At 43.4% G+C, this 23,298-nt stretch overlaps 1 protein-coding gene across 2 annotated transcripts in view; it reads left to right on the top strand.

Annotated features, from left to right (window-relative positions):
* The window catches only part of LOC134402296 (L-threonine ammonia-lyase-like), a 39,338-nt gene that overhangs the window by 9,395 nt on the left and 6,645 nt on the right, over window positions 1–23,298 (top strand). For both annotated transcript variants that reach the window (XM_063131679.1, XM_063131677.1), the window contains exons 3-9: window positions 1,195–1,525; window positions 7,271–7,387; window positions 10,928–11,169; window positions 14,740–14,905; window positions 16,798–16,894; window positions 19,238–19,313; window positions 22,653–22,778. In XM_063131679.1, the coding sequence (XP_062987749.1) occupies window positions 1,195–1,525; window positions 7,271–7,387; window positions 10,928–11,169; window positions 14,740–14,905; window positions 16,798–16,894; window positions 19,238–19,313; window positions 22,653–22,778 (1,155 nt within the window). The remainder of the gene's footprint in view (window positions 1–1,194; window positions 1,526–7,270; window positions 7,388–10,927; window positions 11,170–14,739; window positions 14,906–16,797; window positions 16,895–19,237; window positions 19,314–22,652; window positions 22,779–23,298) is intronic.

The following is a 23,298-nucleotide window of genomic DNA, read 5'->3' as shown; positions in this document are numbered from 1 at the left end:
ATGCTCTTAGAATATACTTTTAACTTGCCACTTGTAATAATAATAATAATAATAATAATAATAATAATAATAATAATTCTTACCCGCCTCTCCCTTTGGATCAAGGCCGGGAACAACATTAGTACAGAATCAATACATCTTAAAAATTATTGATTTTACATTGATCTAGATAGGCCTGCCGGAAAAGGCTAGTCTTCAAAGCTGCCTTAAAATCACACAGAGAGTTAATTTTACGAATCTCCTCTGGCAGGCCGTTCCACAATCTGGGGGCGACAGAAGAAAAGGTCCTCTGGGAAACTGATGTCAGCCTAGTTTTGGCTGACTGAAGTATGTTCTCCACAGAGGACCTGAGTGTGCGGGGTGGACTGTATGGGAGAAGGCGATCCAGTAGGTAACCTGGACCCAAACCATTTAGGGCTTTAAAGGTAATGACCAACATTTTGTACTTTGCCCGGAAACTAATTGGCAGCCAGTGGAGTGACTTTAATGTTGGGGTAATACGCTCACCCCTAGATGTACTGGTGACCAACCTGATATGATGGGAGGGGGCATAGCTCAGTGTGACGGAGCACAGGTTTTGCATGCAGAAGGTCCCAGGTCCGATCCCTGGCTTCTCCAGGTAGGGTGATGGAAGAATCATGGCTGAAAACCTCCAGAGATGTTGCTGGTCAGTGTCAACAATATTGGGCTAGATGGACCAATGGTCTGACTCAGTAAAAGGAAGCTTCCTATGACGGTTGGTATCACCACCACCACTCCACCATGCGTCCCACTTTGCACTTGAAAACATGATGTACCGTATTTCTTCGACTGTAAGACGCCATCGATTGTAAGACGCACACTAATTTCAGTACCACCAACAGAAAAAAAACCCGTAAGACACACCCGCGATTCTAAGACGCACCCTATTTTTAGAGATGTTTATATGGGGAAAAAAGTGTGTCTTACAATCGAAGAAATAGGGTATTCTCTTCCCCACTTTCCCCCCCTGTTCCTTAATTCATTCCTAAATTTGCTCATGAGTTTAGCCATCTCTTGCAACCAAACAGGCTGTCTCCCTCCCTGCCTGTGTGTGCGCTGTGGCACATGAATGTACAAAGAATGCAAGTGAAATTCAGGTGTTGGATGTATGGTAAGTTTTAACTTGGTTGATGTTCCATAACACGTTTCTCTGTCTCTATCCTTTCTCCTTAGGGGTGAATGTAAAGTGAGAAAACTAGATGCTCCCCCACACTGTGGACTTCATTGCTGCAAGGATGGCCCCATAAGAAATGGCCATATTGGGCAACGGCCACCTTCCATCAATCCTGAAAGACTGAAAGATTTTGGCGAGGAAGATTACTTAAATGGGGGAGTGAAGACATGGGAAATGAAGATAATTAGCCATAACGAGGAACTGCTAAGAGACTCGGTCATCCGTCCAGATAGGATTCGCTTGCCGACCAACAATAAATTTATTAGATTTGAAGATATCAGCGCAGCAGCTTTCAAAATCCAGTGTGGAGTCCAAAAAACACCCTGTATGGTATGATATTGTTTCACAGTTAAGTCTAGTTAACTCTCCACAGCATCCTGGAAATCATTTACTTGTGAAACATGCCGCTGGTTTTAGTGGAGTGAGATTGTAGCCTTGCTTTAAGCTCACATACACAAGGCACGGGTTATTTCAGACAAGTTTGAAGCTAGTGATTCCAGATAGTTCCTTCCTCTCGCTTTGTTTACACAGGTTGGCTTTTTTTTTTTAGCTACGCTGCTTACCTTCTCAGAATTGGACCTTCTCAGATTGGTCTCTGATCAGTGTGTGCTTGAGATATGATTTCCCCTTGTCTCTGAGTATCTAAGGCTGTAGCTAGACCTAAGGTTTATCCCAGGATCATCCCGGGTTCGTCCCTGCCTGAGCATTGGATGCCCTGTGTGGCACTTAGATGAACAGGTTTGACCCCTGGACAATCCTGTGATAAACCTTAAGTCTAGCTACGGCCTAAGACAGGATCTACACTACTGCTTTAAAATGGTTTATAACAGTTTTGACAACTGTTGGGGGCCATGACACACTCCCTATACGGTCTTCAAAACATTTTCAAAGTGTTTTATCCTGCTTGGGGTGCTGACTGAGAAAACAGTGTGGTGTTGCTTACGTTGGAAGTGGCCTCTTCCAGTCAAATCAGAACGGGTTCCACTTGCTCACCCTGTGCTGCAGCCAGCTTGTACCCTGCTATAGCATCCTCAAACATTCATGGTTTAATGGATTATTTAAATATTCTAGGAGCAATACTTGCAATAAGTAGAAATCTTTTTATGGACAAAGTACGTATGTTTTGTGAAAACAGAATTGCGTGTCAAAATGAGCTTCTATTAGCCCAGGGTTGCAGAACCTCTTTGTAATGATCCAAGGCGTGGGCAGCCGGACTTGAGGGCTGGGCCGCCGGGACCCGGGAAAGCTAAAGTGTAACAGAAGGCCTTCCTTTAATAATACTAGCCAGGGGTGGCAGGGCCAGAGACTAGAGCAAAGTCCCGGAATGAGCAAGGCTCAGAGTCCTAAAGGGATGCTTTAGGTGGATTCCTGCATTGAGCAGGGGGTTGGACTTGATGGCCTTGTAGGCCCCTTCCAACTCTGCTATTCTATGATTCTATGATTCTATGATTCCTGGAGTACGCAAAGTCCAAGTAGGGCCAGAGGCAAAGGCAGAGTCCAGGAATAGCAGGATTCAGAGTCCAACGGTACACAAAGTTTGAGCAGGGCAAAGGCAGAGTCCAGGAATAGCAGGGTTCAGAGTCCAAAGGCAAACTTGAGTTCGAGCAGTGGCGGAAACCAGAAATGTGGTCTGAGGGCAAGCAAGGGTCCGGCTCCAAGTCCAAGAGCAGCAGGGCCAGAGGCAAGAGACGTGGTCTCGCTGAAACAGAGGTTCAGGCAGAGCAAGGTCCAGAGTCACAAGGAGTATGAACGGGCTACAGCAGATCCAAGACACACTTTGCTGAGGCAAAGGGTTGAGTGGGCATGCTGGTCTTATATAGCCCTTTCCCTAGCTGCTCCCAGCTGGTCTACATCAGCCCACCCAGGAGTGCTGCTGGCAGTGGGCCTGAATCTTGCAAATACTCCGCAGCAGGACAGCTCCCAACACTGGGCCCGGGTCCTGCAAATCCTCTGCAGCAGGGCAGATACTGACACTCTTTCAGCCTAAGGGCTGAGTTCCATTTTGGAGAAGCTGCAGTCCAGTGGGGAGCGGGATAGAGGGCCCAAAATATCAGCATATTTCAGCTTGAATTTCTTTCAGCCAGTAAGCCTTAGGAAAGAGGTCTCAGCCTTTTAGAATGGGGGGAAAACTACACAAAAGCTGGAAACCACTTGAGAGTTTGCATTTGGGGTTTTGCAGCTGGTTAACAGTGATTCCTCAGCAATGGGAATGCTTGCTCAGGTGACATCTGGCTGGTTGAGCCATGGGCCTGCAGTTCTTCCATTACAACAACTCCATCTGGAAGAGCCTTAATAGATATGTGTAGGGTTGCTTAAAGAGACTGCTCATAACTTTCCTTGAGGTTATTTCCTGCCTCTGCCTATGAGGAAAAGGATTATTTCCTTTCTTTATGGTTCATACAGCCAACCTCATGTGTTTAAAAATGGGTGGGGGTGTTTATGGGGCTGTGTAGGTTATCCTTGCTGGGGCCTAGCAACCCCCCCCCCCCCATACACACACACAATTCAGCGCATGTGAGAAAAAGCTCTGTGCAAGTACAGAGGTCCACCACAAAAGGGAGATTCTGGGCCAACTATGCCCCCACACATACACACACACTTTATTTATTTATTTATTACATTTCTATACTGCCCAATAGCCAAAGCTCTCTAGGTGATTCATAAGAATTAAAACCATAAAATACAACATGATAAAATACAACATAAATGTTTAAAACTGTAGTATAAAATATAAATATAAATAACACCTAGCAGGAGTACAAGATTTAAAATAAAACAACAGAATCTGAAAGACTAAAATGCTTGGGAAAATAAGGTCTTCGCCTGCTGAAAAGAGCACAATGTAGATGCAAGGTGAGCCCCTCTGAGAAGCTCATTCCACAACCTGGGTGCCACAACAAAATCATAGAATCATAGAATAGTAGAGTTGGAAGGGGCCTATAAGGCCATCAAGTCCAACCCCTTGCTGGATGCAGGAATCCAAGAAAAGGACATCTTCTTAGTAGACACCCACCTCACATCCTTTGGTGGGGGGTTCCCATGCAGATGGAAAAGTACTGGCATAATATGATCACGCTTGCCAGTCCCTGTAAACAATCTTGCTGTTCTGTTTTGGACCAGCTGAAGTTTCTGGACCATTTTCAAATGCAACCCCACATCTAACACATTGCAGTGATCCAGATAAGAGATTATCATAGCATGGATAAAAGTAGCTAAACTATCTCTGTCCAAATAACAATGTTGTTGGTATAAAAGCCTAAGCTGGTAAAAGGTGCTCCATGCCACCAAGTCCACCTCTGCTTCTAGTGACAATGCTGGATCCAAGAGCACCCCCAAACTACAAAACTGACCCTTTAAGGAGAGTGCAACCCCCTCTAGAACAGGTTGAACATCTCTTAGCCAGGTAGACAATCCACCCACTAATAGTACCTTCATCTTGTCTTGTCTGGACTGAGTCTCAGGCTGTAGCTAGACCTAAGGTTTATCCCAGGATCATTCCGGGTTTGTCCCTGCCTGAGCGCTGGATGCCCTGAGTGGCACTTAGATGAACAAGTTTGACCCCAGGACAATCCTGGGATAAACCTTAGGTCTAGCTACGGCCTCAGTTTATTTATCCAGTCTAATATTGAGCCCAGGCACTGATTCAGACAGCCACTGCCTCACCTGGATTCGATAAAAAGGAAAAATAGAGCAGGGTGTCATCCACATATTGATGACACCTCAGACCACACCTTCAGATAATCTCCCTCAGTGGTTTCATGTAGATGTTGAACAGCATGGGGAATTGAATAGAGCCCTGTAGAAGCCCATAGCATAGCTGCCAAGGCACAGAGCAATAATCTCCCAGCACCAGCACCTTCTGGAATTGGCCATCCAACTAGAAGTGGAGGCACTGTAACACACTCCCAACCCATAAAATCTATCCTAAAATATATCATAGTCAACGGCATCAAAAGCTACTGAGAGTTCCAAGAGAATCAACAGGTCTTACTTCCCGTCTCTCGCTTTTGCAAAGATCATCCCACAGGGCGACCAAGGCAGTTTCCATTTCAAAACCAGGCCTGAAACTCGATTGAAAAGGGTCTTGATCATTAGTTTTCTTCAAGATTGCCTGGAGTTGACCAGCAACCACCTGCTCAAGCATCTTGCCCAGTGTTGGTTACTAGTCTATAGTTGTTAACATCATTGAGGCCCAAGTCGGGCTTTTTCAGGAGTGGCCTAATTACCACCTCCTTTAAAGAGGCTGGCACTACTCCCTCTCTCAGGGCGCGGATATCCCCTTCATATTAGATGTAGAAGCCAAGGATCAAGCATACAAGTAGTAGACCAAACTTGGCCAAGCCCCTTGTCTGAAACTCATCCAATAAAACTGAGCCAGACAGTGTTCTAGCCACCTCTACTAATGGAACTACATTCAGTATGGTGTCCGACTGATTTGAACAACTTTATCTTCAAACGTCTTGCATTGAGAAGCTCTATGAACATATGTTGGTACATGCATAGAGTCCCTTCTTGCATTCACTGAACATGTGGATGGCAGGTTGTGTGACTACTGGTAGTTTCAGGAAGGGGAGGGCTAGCCTCCCCCCCCCCCACATTCTCTGAACACCTTGATGGGTGACCACGTGAACTCCCCTTTTACACTTCATATTGAAGTTACTTTGTTGTTTCACATAAGATTAAGGAAGGTGGTGAGTGACAATATTTAAATGCAAATATAAATAAATTAGAATGTGTCTACACATGTTCCTGAGAGGGAGCATGTAGAAATACATGCAGATGTGCCATGTCTGTGTGCACAGATCGTAATTGGAGACCTGTGTGTGGGAGAACACAAAAAGTCTATCTAGTGTGTCCTGCTAGCCAAAATAGTTTTGGTGACATAATCCCAGAACAAAATGGGTACCTTGGAGTTTTGTAGAATTTTATTTTCCTCAGCCTGGATTTAACCCCTAAATCCAAACTGTAAAGCAGTGGACAGCTTGAGCTCAACTACTTGAATTCTAGAAAACATTTGGGGTTCTTCAGGGGCTAAATGTGGTTCCTCAATTAGAAGACTGGTAATGGCAGAGAAGAAAACCTGAAAGACAGATTACCTATCACTACCAATCTTCCCTATAAAGTGTAGCCACAGAAGAGTGTTTTGGTGGGGTTTTTTTTACTGTGTGCACTCAGTTTCTGTAAGGCAACGATAAACCTCTGTAAACCTGGCCAACATGTGTAGATTTTATACTCTTTTCTGTTCTTTATGAATGTACACCCTGCCCTTCAATGTAAAAAGAAATCCAGGATGGTTTACATAAATCAAATAGAAAACAACAATATAAAAATACGACAATTAATGTACACCAGGATAAGAATCACTAGTAAAACAGTTCCTCCAGAGGTTAAAAGTTAAAAATCTGGGAAAATAGAAAGATCTTTGCCTGGCACCGGCAGAGAGCCTTTGTACACAAGGTTTTTTATTGTGTGCTCGTTATTCCTTATTCACAGTAGTTTGCAGGTGCGTTACACAATATCCTCCTCCTCCAGAGCCTCTCCCGTACTTTGCAACCATTATCACATTTCCCCCCTAATAAGTAAGGTCTTGTATTTTTCTGAATGCCATTATACAACCCTCATGCAATTCCACTATACCCACTCCCCATGTCTCGTAGGCTACGATTCCCATCCACCCCATATCCCCACCGTAGCCCTGATGGCTGCAGCGTGCCCATCCGCCACTTTTCCTGGCTACTCTGGAGTAAATGCGGTAGCCGGGAAAAGCGACGGACCTGGCTACATGCCTGTGGTCTTGGGCTCAGCCCAAGACCGCAGGAAAAATTGGGCCAGAAGCGGTGCCGGTTACCCTGGGCCCAGGGAGGGTTCACCCCTGCCTGAGCCCGGGATACCCTGGATACATCTGGACACACAGGGGTGACCCCAGGGCTTGCACTGGGCTAAAGCCTCGTCTAGCAAGGCCCTTGGTTGTTTCTCTTTTTCATTCAGACTGTGATATAAATGTCTAACGTAGGTACATGCTGGTGGGGAAGCATGGCTCACCAAAGTAACTTAAGGATGTCCCTTTGTTTTCAGTATTCTAGGCTTTCAAAGCAGTATGGAATGGACATATATCTAAAGAAAGAGTTCCTTCAGTACACAGGATCTGTGAAGGAGCGGGGTGTGCTTTACCTTCTGATGTCTTTACAACAGGTAGGAAAACCAGTGGAGCAACATTTGAGCATCAGAGTGATGTGGCTGTTTACTAAATTTACGAACCTGTGAGATAAGCTTTGCTAGCCTGAGAGATAGTGCCTTCCCGCTCAAGAATTTATCACCTTTCCACAGTATTGCCCAAGCTGAGAGTAACTTACCAATGGCCTCCCTACAGGCTTTGTATCTGAACGGGGATTTGAACTAGGGTTTCCAAAGAGAGCCCCGTACTCTGCTACTCTACTGCACCAGTGGCCCATGCCTGTTCTACAAAGGCCTTTCAGTTGTCAGAGCCCTGACCCTCTTCTGTTCCAGCCTTCCGTTTTGACTGACCCTGCTTTTGTGCTTTTAGCAACTAATTTACAGAAGTTTTGGAGCTTCATCCCACGTACCTGCTTCCCTCGGATTATCCCCGTAGTGCTAAGCTTTCACGGTGGTTGTTGTTTTTGCTACCAGGCGACAGCGATCCTTTGCATACCAGGAAGTGAGTTTAAGGGGGGAAATGTAAAAAATCATAAAAAATCAACAGATGACCTAACTCAATTCAAATTTGGTATGCTTAAAGCTCTCCCTAAGATCTATTACTGTGCCAATTTTGGTGTCTTTATCTTTAAAGCTTACGCAGATGTAAGCATTTCTTTAAAATCCTGCTCCTGCGCCCCAGCGGCGCTCAGAAGATACGCTCAGAAAGTAGGGGCTAAATGCGGTGAATCTTTTGGCTTTGAAGCACAATTAAGGCAGGATGCACGGGAGCACTTCACAATCAAAGCAGATTATAAGGTGGAAAACTTCTGAGTCCTTTGCATGCAATTCGCAGTGATGGCCCACTATAACGCTGGTGTAATGAAACTCTAAGCTGGCAGAGCTTTTCTGGGCATGGAGAAAAGGAAAATGATTCACCTCCTACACTGATGTATGTCAGCCTGTGCTTAAAGGCACAAGAACAGGGGCAAGGGAAAAACAACAACCTGTCTCTCCCTGTCTCATTGGCTATGCAACCTCTTTTTTCTTGCTGTCACCCTTTTCTGGTACAAAAGTGTATAATCTAAAACAAGGTTGATCTGGAACCTTCCTTCATGGTGCTGTGTTGGCAAACCCTGTGGTATCACTGTTGTGGGGTGGCTGCAAGAAATGTTCATTGGAGGAGGAAACACAAGCTTTCTGGTGGCCATTCAGCTCTCCAGGCCCACCCCCTGCCCTCTCCTAAGTTCTGGTGACTAATTGGAGGTCACCTTCCACCCAGGAACACCCCCGGCACGACCCTGGAGTGAGGTCAGACGTTGGAAGAGCCATAGTGACCTCGCTCCGGCAAGAAAAGTCATGGTAAGTCCCTGACTTTTCCAAAGCACTGCTTCATTAAGCTCTGCAGTGGCTGCGAGGTGGCTGCTGCGTCATATAACCCAGGCAACGCCACTATGCAGCCACCACGAGGCTTTTATGGATAGCCCCTGCTGCCCTAACACTGCTGGGCCCAAATAGATGTTTTCAGAGGGATTGAGCCATTGGGATAGACTCTAAGGAAGTCTTTGGAAGCTTGCATCCAGATGAAGAACTATTTCATTAACTTTGGTTCAGCCAGATACATAGAATCATAGAATCATAGAATAGCAGAGTTGGAAGGGGCCTACAAGGCCATCGAGTCCAACCCCCTGCTCAATGCAGGAATCCACCCTAAAGCATCCCTGACAGATGGTTGTCCAGCTGCCTCTTGAAGGCCTCTAGCGTGGGAGAGCCCACAACCTCCCTAGGTAACTGATTCCATTGTCGTACTGCTCTAACAGTTAGGAAGTTTTATGTCCAGCTGGAATCTGGCTTCCTTTAACTTGAGCCCGTTATTCCGTGTCCTGCGCTCTGGGAGGATCGAGAAGAGATCCTGGCCCTCCTCTGTGTGACACCCTTTTAAGTATTTGAAGAGTGCTATCATGTCTCCCTTCAATCTTTCCTTCTCCAGGCTAAACATGCCCAGTTCTTTCAGTCTCTCTTCATAGGGCTTTTTTTCCAGACCCCTGATCATCCTGGTTGCCCTCCTCTGAACACGCTCCAGCTTGTCTGCGTCCTTCTTGAATTGTGGAGCCCAGAACTGGACGCAATATTCTAGATGAGGCCTAACCAGGGCCGAATAGAGAGGATCCAGTACCTCACGTGATTTGGAAGCTATACTTCTATTAATGCAGCCCAAAATATCATTGGCCTTTCTTGCAGCCATATCGCACTGTTGGCTCATATTCAGCTTGCGATCTACAACAATTCCAAGATCCTTCTCGTTTCTAGTATTGCTGAGCCAAGTATCCCCCATCTTGTAACTGTGCCTTTGGTTTATATTTCCTAAATGTAGAACTTGGCATTTATCCCTATTAAATTTCATTCTGTTGTTTTCATAGGTGACAATGGAGGCTTTTAAAAGCCTAATTACAGCATTGGGTGTATTGGGGGTCACTGTTGGGGAGGCAAGGGCTAATTTATAGGCCAACCCTGTGGACCCCCTTGAAATATATATTTTTTATTTATTCTGTTATTGCATTTATATCCAGCCTTTTTTCCTCCAAGTAATCCAAGGCAGTGTACATAATCCTCCTCCTCCTCCTCCTCCTCTCCATGTTATCTTCACAACAACAACCCTGTGAGGTAGATTGGGCTGAGAGTCTGTGACTGGCCCAAAGGCCAGTCAGTGGGTTTCCATGACAGTGTGGGGACTAGAACCCAGATCTCCTGATTCCCAGTCCAATACTCTAGCCACTACACCACATTGCCCCTCCCCCACTGCCTTCAGTGGTGTCAATGGAGGTCTTTGAAGATTAATTACAGCATGGTGGGCATTTTCAGGGTGTGTGTCACAGAATAGGGGAGTGGAGTCTCCAACGCTGTGACTCCTCCCCACAAAATTGGCCCTCTCTCTCTGCAATCAGGGCTTTCTCTGCTGTGGCACCCTGGCTGTGGAACGAGCTCCCCAGAGAGGTTCGCCTGGCGCCTACACTGTACTCCTTTCGTCGCCAGCTGAAGACCTTTTTATTTTCTCAGTATTTTAACCCCTAATTTAACTTAAATTTAAACTTTGCTGTTTTAATTCCATATTTTAACCTGTATCAATTTCTGCTGTGTGGTTTTACCCTGGTTGTGCTTTTTATATTGTATTTTCTATTTATGTTTTTAGATTGCTGGTTGTTTTATTACGCTCTTCATGGTTTTAAGTTTTGTGAACCGCCCAGAGAGCTTCGGCTATAGGGCGGTATAAAAAAATGTAATAAATAAATAAATCAGGCTTTTAAAAAACCTCCATTGCCACCCATTTTAAAAGCCTGATTGCAGTGGAGGAACAGTCATGTGTGACTATGCGTGTATGTACGCATGAGTATGTGTGTGTGTGACTGAATAAGGTCTGAACCCACTGAGACGGCATACCGTCACTAGTTTTTTCTCACCCCACGCACTACTGGCATGTGGCCCCCGACATACATGGCCAGAATCAATTCAGCCCTTGGTCTCCAAGTAAGGATAGTTATTGGCTACTATCTTGTTTCTCTTATGGTTCATGTTCTGCAGGATCAGCAAAGAAAAGGCGTGATCGTTGCCTCAGACAGTAACTTCTCCATGGCAGTAGCATTTCACGCCTCGGAGCACCAAATTCCTGTGTTTGTCATCATGTCTACCAGCACCTTGCCAGCTAGAGTTAAAATGTGCCGCGACTATGGTGCCATGGTCATTTCCTATGGCTCTACAATGAGAGATTCACAGCTGCATGCCAGGAGGCTAGCACAAGAAAATGGCTACCTGTATCTCGAAGAGTAAGCGAATATTTCATATATAACACCCAAAGTTGAATTTGGCTCAATACAAGCGCTCACTATTTTGTATGCATTTTACCTTGCTTGGGTTTTAATCCATGGCAATTTATTTGCGTTTATGCCAAATTGGTCAAAAGTAGTCCGCTTTTGAACTTTTGCTCTCATTTGGCTTTAGGCTCAGTGTGTTCAAACTAATTATCCAGCTGATTAATTTTCTTTTTCTCACATATCCTGTCACTTACTTTATTGAGAGACCTGAAAGACGATCTTTATACTTGGACAAATTGTAGTGTGGGAATTTGACTGACCTTGTCGGACAGCGGTCATTAAAGTACCACCTTTAGTTCCCTTAATCGAGGGATTATCCTCAAAATAATGGAATAAGTATATAGCAAAAACTTTATGCTTATATTAAACAGCTGTTACCATTTTGTGATTTGACTTGACACTATTGTTAGTAACTAGAGCTACTGGCCTAGTAAGCTCCATGATATGCACTAAACAAGGAAGAAACCACTCAAAAACCCACATCCTTCCCAGGCTTTCTTGTTCTGGGGTCTTTTCCATGTTTACTGAAGCTCCTTTAGATGGCGACCAATAGCAACCACATGATTTGTAATTGAAAACTTCCCCTCTCAGCAATTCTCTGTATAGTTCAATAAAACATCACCATCTAGTGGCTCTATTATAGTGCAACTCTGGCCTAACACACTGGGAATATCCCACAATAATTTTAAATAGTGCATTATCTCTGATATTTTTTGAACTGAGATTTCAACTTCCTGGAGGTTGATGGTGCCATGTAAATGTCCCCCAATCATCTATTGAGTTGCGAATCATGAGTGTGCAATAAATTGCCTTTGTAGAGAAGCTCTAGGATACCACAGATGCTTGACCAAAGGCAAGAATGAGCAAAATGTGAATTCTGCAGTGCAGTATTTCCAAGTATAAATGCGGGAAAGTCATTTGTTTTTGTGATTCTCTGAGTGGAAAATATAATGCATGCATTGGCCACAATAAGGGGTCACAGTTGAGATGCCTTGGGATTAGAATATTTTCCTTTCTGCCAGCCATGAGCATAACATAATAAGTGTCCTGGAACAAATGGAATAAACAGTTTCCAAATGCTATTTTGTACCAAAAAATAAATAAAAACCCATTAATTCCTCATCCTGCAGGTTAATAAACTGAGGAAATATAACCTTTTATAAACAGCTCTTTCCAAATTTTCCAGCTCAGATATAGTTATCCCCACTTTAAAACATGTATCCTCATGTATATTCATTATCTGTTCACTGAAACAGTTTTACCTATTAAGAATTTGGTCCCCATAAATCTTCTTTATAGCCTTCAGGGAAGTCCTCCATGCCAGAGGTTAAGGAATCAAATTTTTCTCTGGGTCATGGAAAGACCTATGCAGTGTTGATCTGCTTCACATTTGCACAACAGGCTAAACTGAAAGGTGTAGTTTTCTGAAAACTCCTTGCTACCCTAAAAAGCAAAATTGACTATGTCCTCATAATGGAATGAAAGAGAGGTTCAAAACATTATCCTTTCTGTTTCATTTTTTTAATAAGAGCAGAAAGCAAAAGAGGGTTTGACAAGCCAAGAGCAATAGCAAAAGAATCCAGCGTTCTCTGCTAAGCCACAGCTGAAGTTATTGTTGGCTATATAACCATACAGTCGATTTGTTAAAATTTAGACTAGCCCCCAAACTATCCAGACAGCTTCCTGAGAGGAAAAAATGAGATACTTGCCATATCTGTATCATAGACTTAACTTGACTTAATGGTAGTTTTGTTTCCCCAGGGAATCTTGGGAACTATAGTACTACAAGGAGACGAGAGTTCTCCAATGAAGAATTCTCAGCAGATTCATCGAACTAGAACTTACAAGATTCTTTGGGGAGTTGCAGCAAGCCATAACACTTAAACTTGCATAGAACCAATCTAGGTTTGGAGTTCAGATATACCCTCTGTCTTCCTTCTGTTACTTCAATCCTGTTTGCTTCCTAGATACAGTCATTCCCGTCAACTCCAGTGATTTGCAACTAACGTAGTCTGCGGTAATTTTAAGAATGTGTATGTGCCAGCACTCTTCTATGTCACACTTGAAACAAAGTTACTTTTTCTCTGACTAAATTAGCGATTTATTGCACGCTTGTGATTGGCCGCTCATGAAAGTTTGTGGGTCTTTTCAATGACATCGTGAATGACCAGGATGACTCCTGCAGCATCCATGGGAAATTCAGTCATGAAAAGAGCCACTTTTAAAATGGTAGCATCTGGAAAAATGTGGGATCTTTTGCCACTAGATGGCGTTGTCTCAATGGAACTGAACAGAGGGGAAGTATTCAGTTCAAACCACATGGTCACCCCTCTCTGTCCATGCAATTAAGCCCATAACAATTGCGCAAAAAAGCAGGAAGCACAAACACGGTGGGTAAGAAACGCAATTTCCCCTTAATATAAAGTCGCCTAGCTCTACAACTAGAAATGAAAATAAATGGGTTCTTTTCAGGAATTGAACATCGGCACAAGGATTATCAGTTGAACAAGAATTTCTATTGTAAATAACAAGCGTTGTGTGCTGCTTGGTTTTTTTTTTTTTAATGCATTGTATTCTTAGAATGTTATAAAGGGAGGAGGCAACGGTACTTAATTTTTAAGGAGAGGTGCAAGGGCTTTGCAGTAAATAAGAGCCCTGCTGTATGTCTATGCTGGAATGAAGCCCTCTCCTTAAATCTGTGTGTGATCAGGGTTCAGTTGATCATTGGTGAGGAAAAGACACTCTGTACATGCTCAGAGGTGCTTTCCTACATTACATAATATCTGAGATGTTGCCATTGTTGTTTTTAAGATAGAAGGGGTAATACTAAATGGATGTCAATAAATGATGGAAGGAATGGGCTGATAAGATCAAGACTTAACAGTACTTGCAAGATATTTTTCCCACTTATACCATTGGCTGGAAATAATCATAACACATTTCTTATATGCACATGGCACACCTCCCAAAATAAATGTTGAATTTGCACAGTGCATAATGCACTCTACCATAAAACAAGCACTGCAGAGTAATAATAAAATACTGTATGATCATGAAGGGCCTGGGTACTTAAATTTAACACCAAATTTAAGTACACAAAAGTCACAAAACTCTGTGTTACTCTACAGAAAAAGGGAATCCAGGGTAACTTGTGCTGTCAGAACTGGCCCTCAGTAACATTTTATCACATGTTCAGTAGCAGTACAGTGAATTTCAGATATTTTTCAAAGTGCTTAGTGTGTCTTATGCCCTTGTACAGCTTGTACATTTATGAAGACAATATTCAAAAATGAGAGCAATACAAGTATCCAAAAAGCACTAGAATCCATGAACTGTGCATACTTATACATAAAAGCAATAAGAGGTTATTTGGATCCCAGTAGAATTTGCAACTGCTTTAACAATGTGCTCATGAAGATTAACTTTAAGGTTTGTTTGATTGTTTGTTTGTTTTAGCAGCAAATAATCAGGATATTGCTCCTCGTTGACGATCAATATATTTCTTTTGGCTTGGTTTTGCAGAGCAGACAGCGCTGTCTATCTGTCAGGGCTGGGGACCATGGGACTGGAAATCTATGAACAGGTGCCAAAACTGGATGCAGTGATATTCCCGGCAGGACCCCACTGTGGATTGCTAGCGGGCTCAGCTGCTGCACTGAAACATCTGAACCCACATATTTCTGTGGTTGTAAGCATCTGATAACTTTGGCTCCCACATGTATGCATTTTGGAAGTTGTGGTTATTCCATTTTTTTCAGTTGGTGGTAGAATTAAATGGGCTTAGTGACCTAACGGAGGCCTTAGCTAGACCTACCTGTTAGCACGCGACAGAGGAGGGAAGATCTCATGATGTGTTTATCGTGAGATCCCTCCTCTGTTTACACACAACGCACGACAACCTCAGAAGGAGAGGCGCCGTGCCAGCCAATTTTTATTTATTGAAGGACCAGCAGCGCACGAATGCTCGTGCGCAAAAGGTAAGTAATTTTTTTAATTTAAATTATTTTCCCCGCTCCCCCCCCCCATCCTACCCCCAATGGGTGCAGCACTCCTGAGGAGTGCTACGCCCCTTGAGTGGCTCCTGGCTCTTCACGAGGAAGCACGAGGAGCCAGGTCAACCCGCGGCGCCCAGCCACACGTTCCGTGGTCTCTGGCTCAGCCCAAGCCTGCGGAAAAACTGGGGCTAAAGGGGAGGGCGAGATCCCGGGGCAAGAGGGGGATCATCCCTCCCTGATCCCGGGATCCCCTATGCATCATGTGGATCACCCTGGGATTTCGCCCCGTCTAGCTATGGCCTGAATAAACAGAAAGGCACTGCACTTTTGATAGCTTCTGTAGAAAAGCAGACCAAAGACGCTTCCTGATAAGTGATATCAAGCGTTTGACCTTATTATGCTCTTCAGTGTTGCTGCAGGAAAAGTACTATTTGTGCAAGACTAATTGTTCAGGGTGGGGATGGAGACATATATTCAAATGTGCATTTCAATGAAAGCAATGTAGTGAGGATAGAGAGGAACCAGCCGTTCAATGAGCATTCCAAGGCACAGTTGGAGTTGCATCCAATTTATACCTTTGCTTCCTGATCTTACAAATGATAGGCAGCAGAAACTTGTTCACAGATGCCCTTAGGTGAAAGAGTTTTCACCTGTTCACACAGATCAGGGTGAAGGAGTTTTCTTCTCTTTTACTAAAGAAAATCCCAGAGGAAATCTTTACTCTTAGGGGCTGTTAGCACGTGCCAGGCACATTCTGCAGCCTTTTGGAATATTCAGGCCCTCATTGGGAGTTGCTATATGATGTCTGAACATAGACGTTAATCATAGGTGCAACAACACATCCGAACCCAGACACTATCGAATCGGGGGTTAAATATTCAAAATGTCTGTGACACCGTTATGTGCGAACCGGGTCATAGAATTATAGAATAGTAGAGTTGGAAGGGGCCTATAAGGCCATCGAGTCCAACCTCCTGCTCAATGCAGGAATCCACCTAAAGGTTTTATAATCAGAACTTGGCTTACTACCCATCAGGTGTAAACTAAGATAACTTGACACACTTAAAATGAGGGGCACCATTGCCAAACAATTCTACACTCTGCTGATTTCAGTAGGAGAGACTTGTGGCAAGTTACGGATGAATATAAACAATAAAATCGTACAATTATGTCAATCAATAAAAACAGATAAAACTAGACCAAGAATCACAACTAGATTGATGGGAAGTAAAAGTGCTTACCTTTGCTGGATTGTGCCCAGTTAGGTTGCCCTAGCACAAAAGAAAAACAATGCTGTCAGTTTTGAATGTTTAGTAATGCAGAGTTTGGTACCTAATGATACCTGGGTGTGTTTGTTGTTCAGAGACACTTCTAAAAAGGAGGCTGTGTGTAGGGGTTGGTTTTGCACCAGCAGACCTACGCCCATGTGATCTATGTTTGCTAGTACATGCAGGAGAGCCTTCATTGATGTGGAAGGGATTCCTTGAACAGGCAAATTTGAAAACTAGTTATTGGAGACATAATAGTAATAAGTAACTGAGCTCAAACACTAAAGCTTCATTTAAATTTCTTTCCTTTTTCTCAGGGTGTAGAGTCAGAGAGTTTCCCTGTATTGCAACAATCATTAAGGATTGGCCATCCTGTGGAAGATCAGGCTCGCAGAAGCCACCATTTTTACAGAGGTAAGCGACTTTGGAAGCTTTTGTATGTTAGGTCTCATGGAAGAAGAGGAGCTAAGTTATTCTGTTCTGTTTTACGATGCAGCTTTGATATGGTAGCCATTCAGATGTCATATTTAATGCAGAGGTTGTACTCTGGTGTTTGCCACTGGCTAAAATTTTGTTTATCTGATGTTACATGAAGCATAGTACAAATAAGATGAAAAACTGTACATGTAATTAATACACAAAGTGGTTATTATATCAGATTAATAGTCCTACAGTTAATCTGAGAATAGGGTCTTGCAGCATCAGCATCTGTTCTATGTCACAGTATTGAAACCTCCTTCCCAGCCACCTCAACACAATTGACCCAAAAAGAGAGCAAAGAACTCTCTAGGAAAAGGCTCCTTGGTTCCTGCCATAGAAGCCTAATTCCTAGAGTGACCCCTGAGCATCCTAGGAAGCTGATAGGAACCTTCCAGCATGGCTTCCTAAGATGCTCCAGGGACACTCTTGGAAAGTGGCTTCTATGGCAGGAAGCATATTAAAAATTAAGGAAGATAATGGGAGAGGAGGCTAAAATGCCAAGAACAATCAATCCATTTATTGTAGTGTAGTACAATATGTAGATTATGAAGTGGCACAGATTAGGGAGAATGTTTTACATACATTTTCATATCTTCTTGAGGGTCCATTATAATGCTCAGATACACAGGAGAGTTATGAAAAGGTGCTAAGTCCTAGAGATATTGTTCACTTTGATAAGGAGCTTTTCTACATGAGGCATTTATTGTCCGCTAGTCATTCCCTACTCATGGTTGTTTACAGGTCCTTTAGATGACATCATGACGCTCTAGTTTTGTTTCTGTTTAGAAACAGCATTTTTGGCGAGTTTATTTTTAGAGCAGGAAAAATGAAGCATTATTTCTGAAAGTGAAAGAAAATACTGTTTCCATGTGTGTATTTGTGCAATTGTACTTTACCATGGAGGTGTACCATATCAGCCCAGCAGAAGGCTAAATCAGCACTGGGGCTGGAGGACCTGTTCCCGGAAGTCCGGGAATGCATCTTCCAGCCCTCCCAGTGCTGAGATTGGCCTTTTGCTGGGTCGGTGCAATCGCACCGGCCCAGAAGAAGGCTAGATTGGCGCTGGGAGGGGGTGGATGACCCATTTCTGGTTGCACCGGAAATGCGTACTTCAAGCCCTTCCCCCGCTCCAATTCGGGCATTTTCTTGGCCTGCACAATGGCATTGGCCAAGACAAAAGGCCTGGACCAGTTCAGGGGGATCCCTTAATAAAATATTAATTTCCTCCCCGGATGGTGGATTCCCCCCCCCATTTCTGGACTTGTCCAGGGGGATCCAGATGTATGGTCACCCTAACCATATGCTATACCATAGAGGTTTTCACACAGAAGGGGGAAAGATAGGAGGTTTCTGTAGCTTTTCCATAGCTTTCCCAACCGTGGATGAAAGGAACAATTTGAGGAAAGTGACCTTAAAAAGTTCTGGAGATAAAGAAGTTAAGTTTAGCCAGGCTCATCTTGCCAGCCTTTCTTCTGCTCAGACTCAAGATATTATTCAGTCCAGGGCTGTTTTGTGTTTAAAAACAAACAGACAGACACAAAATGGAAGAAATAAGAATTTGAAACTCTGCATAACATTTACTCTCAGCCTTAAGCTTTATGATGTGGTAACATTATATTCACATGTTATGTAGCTTTGCAATGATGGAGATACTCATCAATTTGTCTAATCCACAGCTGGATGGAATTAATTATTCCATCCTACCTCTCAAAAGGCTTTCCATAAACCCTCCCTCGGTTGTTTATGGGTGTGTGCTTAATTGAGAGGATTATAGCTTATAAATAGTAAATTCCGCAGTGAACTAATGTTACGGAGACGTGTAAGCAACAATTATTTTACATTAACTGAAACCAGAGCCCTAAAGCCAATGTTTTGGATCGTTATTTCAAATCAGTGAGTGAACTTCAGCCTTCTTCACCGCTTGGCCTCTCTTGTCTGATTCTCTCTTTCGCAGTTTCCTCCTCTGCCCTCTTCCAATTGCCCTTTCTAATCGCCTTGTCCTGACACCCACCTCCCTACTTCCTTTGGCTAACTTTTCCGGGGTTTATCCGGATCAGTCGATGATAATCAGAAACCCTTCCCTCCATGCCCAAATCTCTCTAACAATAGGGCAGTTCAGCATATCCCAGACAGAGGCTTCACTACCACTACGATAATCCTTTACTGTGTCACAATATAGACTGCAAAATGGCAAGTATTGCATTGATTTTATTTCTATTTACAACCAATAGGAAAATAAATTACTACCAATTTTTTGTGTGTCCCTTCAACCTACAGAAGTGAGCGGACCTTGTTTTGGCACCAACTCTTTGCAGCTGACTGGAAAATTTGTTGATAAGGTTGTAACAGTGAGGTAAGTATAGGAAATGCATAACTCCACAAGAACTATTATTTTGTGTGGTCACTGTCTAGGGTACTTCCGGGTGATTCTAAGGGCCAATTCACAGTATAGCTTTCTAACCTGAGCACAAAATGTACCTGAGTTTAAATTAGAAAATGCACCTGTGATACATTGCACCTATTGTGACTGGTGGCTGCCAGAATGCCCACAACACTACCCGAAATACGGTGGTGGTGGAAAGAACTAAGGTAGGGTGACCATATAGAAAGGAGGACAAGGTTCCTGTATCTTTAACTGTTGTGATAACGAGTGAATTTCAGGAGGTGTCATTTGCATGCAGGCAGCACCTGGTGAAATTCCCTCTTCATCACAACAGTTAAAGCTGCAGGAGCTATACCAGAGTGACCAGATATAAAAGAGGGCAGGGCTCTTGCATCTTTAAATGTTGTGATGAAGAGGGAATTTCACCAAGTGCTGCATGCATACAAATGACACCTGCTGAAATTCCCTTTCCTCTACAGCTGTTAAAGATGCAGGAGCCCCGTCCTCCTTTTCATATGGTCACCCTAGCTAAGGATTTACTTGTGAGGAGGCAGCATAAGCCAATATGGAACAGGGAAGAGGTGTTGGAATATCTCTGAGTGAGGCAGGCTTCTGTAGTCCACCTCCCCCATTTGGCAGCTGTAGCCCTGGCAGGCACACAATTCCCTCATTTCCCTACCCCACAGGAAATACAGAAGTGGCTCGCCCACCCTTTTCTAACTACCACTTCTGGCTATCCTGCAGGATAATTTGACCATTTAAATATGTTCATGCCATTTGGGCACCAGTTGTGTAATTTGTCTTTTTTAACACGGCTGATTCTTGTATCTGAATTTTAATTATGCATTGGCACTCACCGTTGTGACTGGAAGCTTGTTCTCAGTACTTCCGATCACCACAATAAGTTTACGGGCACTTCAGTGGAGTTTCTGCCAGCCCACATGGATAACTATTTGCAGTGAGCACGAGGCCTGAAGAAGAAGGAGGAGGTGGATGTATCTGTCTTTTCTTGTTATATGCTTCCAATTGTACTATAAGGCAGGCTGGATCTACTCTTGGGGTATTTTTCACATTTACTTTGGATAAGTCATCGTTCAAGCTGATTTGCATTGAAGCCGGACATTTTGAACAGGGGATTATTATTATTATTATTATTTATTTATATAGCACCATCAATGTACATGGTGCTGTACAGAGTAAAACAGTAAACAGCAAGACCCTGCCGATTGGTAGAGTGGTGGAGAAATTCATATAAATGTCACTGTTAATATGTTTGATTGTAACTTGAGGTTTTTTTCCAGACACATGTGGAAATGTTCATCTACAACGCTTGAACTACTTACCCTAGTTAATCAGAACACCAAAGAAATTCCTTAACTTAAAGCCAGTTCTGCCTCCCCTTTTTTTTCCTTAAGGCATTTAGTTAAAAGGATTTAAAATTAGATTTTTCCTGCCAGGTTTTAGAATTCTAAATTTTGCTTTAACTCTGGGCTAGTTCAGACATTTGTGTTAACCACTTGGTGACTGCAGCATACGCCGCCTTGGGTTCCTTGGAGGAAAAAAGGCGGGATATAAATGTAATAAATAAATAAATAAATAAATAAATAAATGTGAATAGCCCACCTCAGAGGTGGCACCACTGATAGATCTTTTGTACATAGCTTCACTGAATGTTCTCTCACTTGAATATTGGCTTTGAATGTAGAACATTTTTGATACAGCACAAGAAGCTGCTAAAAAAAAACCTCATCTTGCTAAACATGTCTGATTTTTTTTATGTTGTTCAGTACCTTTTTGGTGTTCTTGGCTGGTGACTTCTTCTCTCCCACTGTCCCATTTTATTCAGACTGGGTTGAATCCGGTTGCGTGTGGCAACATATAGCATCACAATCAGCTATAACAACAGCATGTCATGTGTGCTGTTGTGACATCATGGCCAAAATCACATTGGCTGCCACAGTCAATAGGATCAAGAGGTGGTGGTAGAGACAACCAGGTCCAAGAGCTATTAAGGCAAAGAAAGAGGAAAATGGCACTGGGAGGAATACCATTGAAGCAACATGGATTTGTTCACAAGTACAAAGAGAGAGAGAGAGAGAGAGAGAGAGAGAGATGAAAATAGCTGGTGCTTTCTGCCATTAAAAAAAAAAAGGAACGCAAAGTGATTAGTTTTGGCTTCAGAGCTGGGCAGAAGGGGGGGCAGTTGGCATGTCCCTACGATTTTGAGGGGGCCTACGCCAAGTCCCCCTGGGCAAAGTTGCTTGATTTTTCTGTTGTTGTTGATGAATTTGCCCAAAGAAAAGTACGTAAAGCATTTCTGAATGTGAAGAAGTGATGTCTTATATACATCTCGAATAAAAGTGCTTGCCATTACCTTTTTTCTAAATTGTTCTAGTTCATATGTATTTAGAACTGATTTAAAAAAACTTAATGAGCAGTTTGAAATGGGGCCTACATTTCCCCTCTGGCCTGGCCCTGTTTGGCTCAGATGTATTTTCATATCTCCGACTGTCAATATCTCCGACAAGTGCAATACCTTTGAATAATGATATGAGAAATGAAGGGACATACTGTTAGGGTAAAAAACCCAACCAAAAGGGAGGGAACAGGAAAACCAGACAAATCCAGATGAAGTGACTGTTTCTTTATTGAACTACACGTGTAGGAGGAAACTCACCCTCGATGGATTGAAGATGAGCTTCTCTACCCATCATCCACAACCAACATCCTTTATAGCATTCCCTGCCCCTCCTGATGAGCTCATGGCTCCTCCCTCCTCCCATCCCTTATTGATTGCAGAATTATACATTTTCCATAAATGAAAATATTTCTAACAGCCAACAATACATAATATTGTGACAACTATGTCCCGTTTATGTAACTTACTGTACCAGGTAAGCCCCCCTTGCCAAGGGCGGGCGAAGCTGACATCACTGACTTTGCTGCCCAATGGGGTGGGTGGGTTTCGGGTGATAACAAGGAGCAGTGCACTGAAGTGTCTGGGATCATGTCAACTTGGATCCGGGATCCAAGGCTTAGCAGCTGTGTTTTTGGAAACTGCTACATTTTGCTGAGCAGACTAAACCCTGCTCTGTGGGGGTGGTGAGTGCAGGGCAACCTTGAGCAACCGACCAACTGCATTCTGATGACTCTTTATTAATGAACAGAGGGAAAGAAGGGGTACGGTGGGACAGGGCCTTGAATGCTTGGTGTACACTTTTCCCCAGAAAGGGGGTCTTTTGGCCACCTTAACGATACATGTATGCATGAAGCAGCCCTCTTTATGACACTGTTCCCCTCACTATTCAGGGAAGAGGACATTTTGATTTCCATGCTGAGGTTACTGGAGTACGAGCGTGCCACTGTCGATGCTGAAGGGGCCATTGGACTTGCAGCTCTGGTCGCTGGGAAGTTGCCGGAATTAAAAGGCAAAAGGTACTGAAACTTTGCAGCAGCTAGCAAAAGAAAAAAGAGAGCTGTACTTCTTAGATACCAAGGAATTACAAGCAGATCTAGCTGCTCCATGTTGTTTCTTCTCCTGGCATCTATGGAGCAATAGTGGCTGAAGGCAGGGTCTAATCTTGCCAGGTCCACTTCAGGTTCAATAAAATCTAGTCCATGCCACAGTTAAAGTATCTTTGTTTATATCAATGGGGTTGCCCATCGTATAACCAAGCACTATGTACAAAAATGGTTGCTTCTGCCTAGGCCAGTGGTCAAGCAGAGTTTGAGGCCAAGATGAGGATTCATCTCAGGTTCAGTTTTCAAGCTACCTTTGAAGGACATTTGTACACTCTCAGTAGGACTGCTGGAGATTGCTTTGATTCCTCTGGGAAAGTGGCTTGACATCTTTCTTTGTTATGGCAATTACTTATTCTAGAAGAAGAGAGCATTAGGGGAAGGGGGTTATCTTTCCCCCTCTCTAAGGACTGTGCTAATTTGGCCTATGTAGGGT

Source organism: Elgaria multicarinata, chromosome 8 (assembly GCF_023053635.1).
Source record: "Elgaria multicarinata webbii isolate HBS135686 ecotype San Diego chromosome 8, rElgMul1.1.pri, whole genome shotgun sequence".
NCBI classification, from domain to species: domain Eukaryota; kingdom Metazoa; phylum Chordata; class Lepidosauria; order Squamata; family Anguidae; genus Elgaria; species Elgaria multicarinata.
This window is presented reverse-complemented; position numbering and strand designations above follow the sequence as displayed.